Source organism: Heterodontus francisci, chromosome 8, assembly GCF_036365525.1.
Source record: "Heterodontus francisci isolate sHetFra1 chromosome 8, sHetFra1.hap1, whole genome shotgun sequence".
In the NCBI taxonomy this organism is placed as follows: domain Eukaryota; kingdom Metazoa; phylum Chordata; class Chondrichthyes; order Heterodontiformes; family Heterodontidae; genus Heterodontus; species Heterodontus francisci.
Genome location: NC_090378.1, coordinates 131,776,100 through 131,781,792, shown reverse-complemented (window position 1 = coordinate 131,781,792; position 5,693 = coordinate 131,776,100). Strand labels below are relative to the sequence as shown.

The 5,693-nt window shown below is 42.9% G+C and overlaps 1 protein-coding gene across 1 annotated transcript; it reads right to left on the bottom strand.

Moving 5' to 3' along the window:
• Nucleotides 1-208: 208 nt before the first annotated feature.
• On the bottom strand, nt 209-5,031 carry LOC137372609 (uncharacterized). Its single transcript, XM_068036540.1, has 2 exons — nt 4,967-5,031; nt 209-2,347 (listed from the first exon to the last, which is right to left on the bottom strand). The coding sequence occupies exon 2, from the start codon at nt 1,958-1,960 to the stop codon at nt 401-403; it is 1,560 nt and encodes a 519-aa protein (XP_067892641.1). The 5' UTR covers nt 1,961-2,347; nt 4,967-5,031; the 3' UTR covers nt 209-400.
• Between the last annotated feature and the right edge of the window lie 662 nt (nt 5,032-5,693).

Below are 5,693 nucleotides of genomic sequence, written 5' to 3'. Positions count from 1 at the left end.
TTATCAGTTCTCTTTGTCAGTGATGTACTGTCTTAAGGTCTCCACTTACATACCCTTATCAGTTCTCTTTGTCAGTGATGTACTGTCTTAAGGTCTCCACTTACATACCCTTATCAGTTCTCTTTGTCAGTGATGTACTGTCTTAAGGTCTCCACTTACATACCCTTATCAGTTCTCTTTGTCAGTGATGTACTGTCTTAAGGTCTCCACTTACATACCCTTATCAGTTCTCTTTGTCAGTGATGTACTGTCTTAAGGTCTCCCCTGACATATCCTTATCAGTTCTCTTTTTCAGTGATTTCATTATATTGTGCACAAATGACTTCTTGGTAACTTTCCACAAGCTGTCGAAACAACATTTCAGTATTTCTTTTTCTCACAATTCCCCCTTTTCTTTTACTTAATCCTTGTTGTTTTCTACATACTGCGGAGGGTTCTCATATGTCCTCTCAAATTCTCTGAGCATTATTTCAGCCGCCTTTTCAATGTCTGTATCTCCGTTGATACTATCCACTTTGTCATTACCTAACAGGTACATACTCTCTTCCTGGCCTCTTTGTATTGACATCTGCTTCGTCAAAGCTGTCTCAATCAATCGCTGTGTCAGCCCTCTTACACAAGGAATAATACAACACCCGATGGCTATTAGTATTCCGACAACCATGATCAGGGAGGTAAAAACCGAGATTATCATGCCTTTCCATTTTCCAAACCAGGATTCAAGCCACCCTGTCAGGGAAGTGTCTGCTCCTGAATTTTCGGCCATCTCCTCTGCTAAAGTTGTTAACCCTTGCAGTGCTCGGGTGATTGAACCATCGGGTGCTGTGTTATTTGGGATAAATGTGCAACATTTCCCTCCTAACATTATACACACACCTCCTTTTTCTGCTAAGATCATATCTAGAGCCAGTCGATTTTCCCAAGCCATTCTACTAGTGGCATCTAATTGTTCAGCTATACCTTTTACCGCATCTCTAGTATAATTTATAAATCTTTGTTGGTTGTAATAAATATAATTTATCCAATCTACATTTTTGTTAATAGTGACCCACCAAAACAAAGACTCGAAACCGGCGGTTATTTGGTTTCGGGCCTTGAATTCATCAGGTACCCCTCTTGGGACCCCTATGGAATCCAAGTACACCTGGTCGTCAAAAGAGTTCACTATCGCTTCCCTTTTACCCCTTTCCCTCGTTATTATCTTTTGTTTCTCAAATGCCAAGGTGAATGGTATTGCCAATTGAACAATTGCGCACGTCCCCTTCCACTGGGAGGGTAGGGTCTGTCTCAGGATTTTTCCTCCGCAATACCACCATAAATCCGCTCTGGGAACATTCAATGATGAGTAGTTCCCTCCCCTGACTCTTCCAGTTACATCCTCAGTCTCTATGCATGACTTCAACTCTCCCATATTTCTGGTTAGCTCCGCACCGTGTCGACGTACGCATGATGTGTGATTCACACTGGTGGCTAAAAATGAAGGGGGAGTCCTTGAATCTTCTTTCTCTAGGGGAGGGAACATTATTGACAAGGATATGCAAGTTTGAATACCCCAAGCCGTCTTATCCTGATATAGGGCTAACATGCATTCCATGCCCTTTCGGTCACGCTCCCACCCCAGCGGGAAAGGTACTACTTGAGCTATCGGTCTACCAGATGCACAAGCATAGCAATTGTTTTTGTTCAAACTTTTTACAGGTAATTTTATCCATTCTACCCAGGCATTTGTGTCCCCGTAACCGGTTTCTATCTCAATTGTCTTTCTCAGGTCCTTTACCTCTATTATTTTTACTATGTTAGGATCATTATGAGAGGTCCCTTTTAGTTTGTTAGATGGTTTACCAGTCTTATCTATTGTTACCTGAAAACAACATTTTAATTCACCTTTCTTTTTCCCTTCTCTAACTGTTACTCCTTGTTGTCTAATTGGAAGTGGGTAATACAAAAACATCCAACCCATTTTATTTCCTGGCTACTTTTGAAAAGAAAGAGAGAAGGCACACAATATTACAGGCAGTATTTCCGCGCTCGCGCCGTTATATTAAAACAAAAGTTTGTTACTCATAGTCTTTTTAGCTTTATTATCAATGGTTCTTCTGTTAATTCGGTTGTCCAAGTTCCTTCCTCGGCCGGGGGTTGTACCGGCCCCTTGATTCTTGTGTAGTGGGTCCAACCTCTTTCTGCCGTTCTTATGGCTGTTTCAGTGGTTAGGAGAGTCTGGTATGGTCTTTCCCAGTTCAGTTGTAGTTTAGTCTCTTTCCACGATTTCACCAGAACCCAATCTCCTGGTTGGATCTTGTGCACTGCAAATTCGAGAGGTGGTGTCTGTGCTAACAGGCCTTGCTTCCTGAGGAATGACAATGAGGAAGACAACGCCAGTATATAGTTCTTTAGAAACGAATCTTTAGTTTCTAAGGTTGGCATCTCGCCCCTGGTTCCCATATAGGGTAATTCGAATAGCATTTCATAGGGGGACAGTCCCACATCTTTTCTAGGGGCTGTCCGAATTCTGAGTATCGCTATAGGTAAACATTTTGTCCAGGGTAACCTTGTTTCAAGTATCAGTTTGGACAGGTGTTTCTTTAAGGTCTGATTCATTCTTTCCACCCGCCCTGAAGAGGGAGGGTGTCAAGGGGTATGGAAGTCCCATTGGATTCCCAATCCCCTAACTATTTCTTGTAATAGCTTCGAGGTAAAATGACGTCCTTGGTCTGAAGTGCTGTGGCTGCCACAGCTTGCACACACTCTGGCCATCCCTTTTAACTATTTCATTGTGGTTTCTGCCACTTAAAATCAAAGCTCAGCAAAGCTACTATTCCTAACTTTGCTATATTTCCCATTAAGCATTGTACCATGCCTAAAAGCAAATATAAAAAAACTCAGCAACTGCTGAATCAGAAGGGTAGGCTGAGCCACCCTCTAACAAGGGGGCGTGTATTAGCCTGGTTGGTATGTTTTTCATTCTAACTTTGTCATGTCTGGGTGAGAAGAAGAGTGCTGTTGAAGTATAATGTCTCTCTCTCTCTCTCTCGCTCTCTCTCTGTACCAGCTGCAAGGCCAAGTTGCCTCAGCAGCCCTGAAGTTATGAAGTCATTTCTGATAAGCTGTCCCTCCCTACAGCACTGAAGCTAGCTTGTTAGCAGTACATGACTGATTAATTGTTTCAGGGTAGGTTGAGCCACCCTCTAACAAGGGGGTGTGTATTAGCCTGGTCGGTATGTTTTTCATTCTAACTTTCCCCTGGGATTGTCATGTCTGGGTGATAAGAAGAGTGCTGTTGAAGTACAATGTCTCTCTCTCTCTCTCTCTCGCTGTACCAGCTGCAAGGCCAAGTTGCCTCTGCAGCCCTGAAGTTATGAAGTCAGCTAGCTTGTTAGCAATACATGACTGATTAATTGTTTCATCTTAAATGTTCCCATGTAATTCTGTTCTTAAAAATTCTAAAATCTAAATTCTGTTCTCACAGTCCCCCCTTTTGATTCTTCAAAACATTTTTAAAAATCAATCCCTTGATCCCACCTAGGTGCCTTTAATGGTCTCTATTTGTCTAGAAACAGCCTTCAACACCCAGAGGGGTCGCACTCAATACGTCGCCTGCTTGTGCCATAAGAGGGGCCTGCGGTAACTCTGTAAAGGCATAGGTTTTGCAGGGGCTTCAACTACTTGTTTACAACAATGCCTTTTACTATCAGATTTCTAAGGTCTTTCATCTGGCCCCTATGGCCGATATTATTGTTCTGCCACTGCGGGTCTTGATTAGGGTATTTTTGTTCAGCTGGTTCGTTTCCCCCTACCCCGGGAGGGTTTTCTCTTTCCCAAATTTTCAGGGGTCTTCTACGAGGACTTTCATTTCCTTTTTAAACACTCTTACCTTTCCTGACGTTAATGGTGCACTAACAAATCCAATTTCATTATTTCCTATTGGTACCTCTCTCAAGGGCATCATTGTCTTAGGAGACTCTCTGTCTCTATCGTCGTCATTATCGTCGGGTTTAGGGGTGGTCCTTCTTGCTGTCCTTAGATCATATTTGGGTGTTTTTCTCCTTGGTTTTTGACTCTAAATCCCAATACTCCAACATCCGTCCTAATGGACTTTCTGGAGGGATGTTGCCGGCAGACTTTCCTTGTCTCCCATCGTCTTCCTTTTTAGACGATTTATTTCCCATGGTTAACTGAAGGGTCTTGTACCCTACGGTATTCACCTCCTAACTGAAGGGTCTTATACCTTATGGTATTCACCTCCTAACTGAAGGGTCTTATGCCATACAGTACTCACCTCCTAGCTGAAGGGTTTTATACTGCCCCACAGTATTCACCTCCTAACTGAAGGGTCTTATACCCTACGGTACTCACCTCCTAGCTGAAGGGTCTTATACTGCAGTACTGAGAAGGTCTTATCCTACAGTTAACCAGTATTCACCTCCTAACTGAAGGGTCTTATACCTTACGGTATTCACCTCCTAGCTGAAGGGTCTTATACTGCCCCACAGTATTCACCTCCTAACTGAAGGGTCTTGTACCCTACGGTATTCACCTCCTAGCTGAAGGGTCTTATACCTTACGGTATTCACCTCCTAACTGAAGGGTCTTATACCATACAGTACTCACCTCCTAGCTGAAGGGTCTTATACTGCCCCACAGTATTCACCTCCTAACTGAGGGGTCTTATACCTTACGGTATTCACCTCCTAACTGAAGGGTCTTATACCATACAGTACTCACCTCCTAGCTGAAGGGTCTTATACTGCCCCACAGTATTCACCTCCTAGCTGAAGGGTCTTATACCTTACGGTATTCACCTCCTAACTGAAGGGTCTTATACCATACAGTACTCACCTCCTAGCTGAAGGGTTTTATACTGCAGTACTGTAAAATTCACTCCTCAAGGACTTTTAGTACTTAGAAGGTCTTATCCTACAGTTAACCATAAGTCACCAAGATAATACTTAAAAGTTGTTTTTCTTACCTTGGTCCGTGCACGGAGTTGCCTGATTTCACGTGTGTACCTGCCGCACTAAATACTCGTTCAGAGTGACTTCCCTAGGATCGTTTTCAGTCAATTACTCGGGTCCGCTACCAACGAGAGAAACGAGACCTTTTTAAATTAACGGGACGCGTCTTCTCGTCTGTCGTCGGCCGCGGTCCCAGCAATGATGAAGAGATCCCGGACGAGCCCCCAATTGTGAGAAACGTAGCCCACTTAATAATAATTTACACCAAGTCAAACTCTGAAGAAGTAAGTTTATTTAACGTTCTTGCAAGATCGGGTGTCCTACAAGCAGGCACACCGATCAAGATATTCAGTTCATGTTTATACAATACAAATCCATTTGTCCACGCCTTTATTTTACATTATTGGTTATAACGTATTATGACACTAACCTATCCTATGGTTGCTACAGTCTCCTCCTCTGTTTACTTCTCCCCCTACTCTAACTTTCTAGCCCCTAACTCTTGTTTTTGTTTTACCTTATTTGGCTCTCCATTATGTGTTTTAACTTGCAGCTGTCAGCCTTTATCTTAGTGGGGCAGTTTCTTATTCACTACATCCTTTGTTCCAACTCTTGCTGTTTCTCTTTTATCTGCCTAAGCACAATTTTTAAGTGATGTACTGTCCCAAGGTCTGTACTTACATACCCTTATCAACTCTCTTTGTCAGTGATGTACTGTCTTAAGGTCTCCACTTACAGACC

What these genes read in the sequence shown, in the direction of transcription:
- LOC137372609 (XM_068036540.1), bottom strand. Translation starts at nt 1,960, where the DNA reads ATGGGTTGGATGTTTTTGTATTACCCACTTCCAATTAGACAACAAGGA.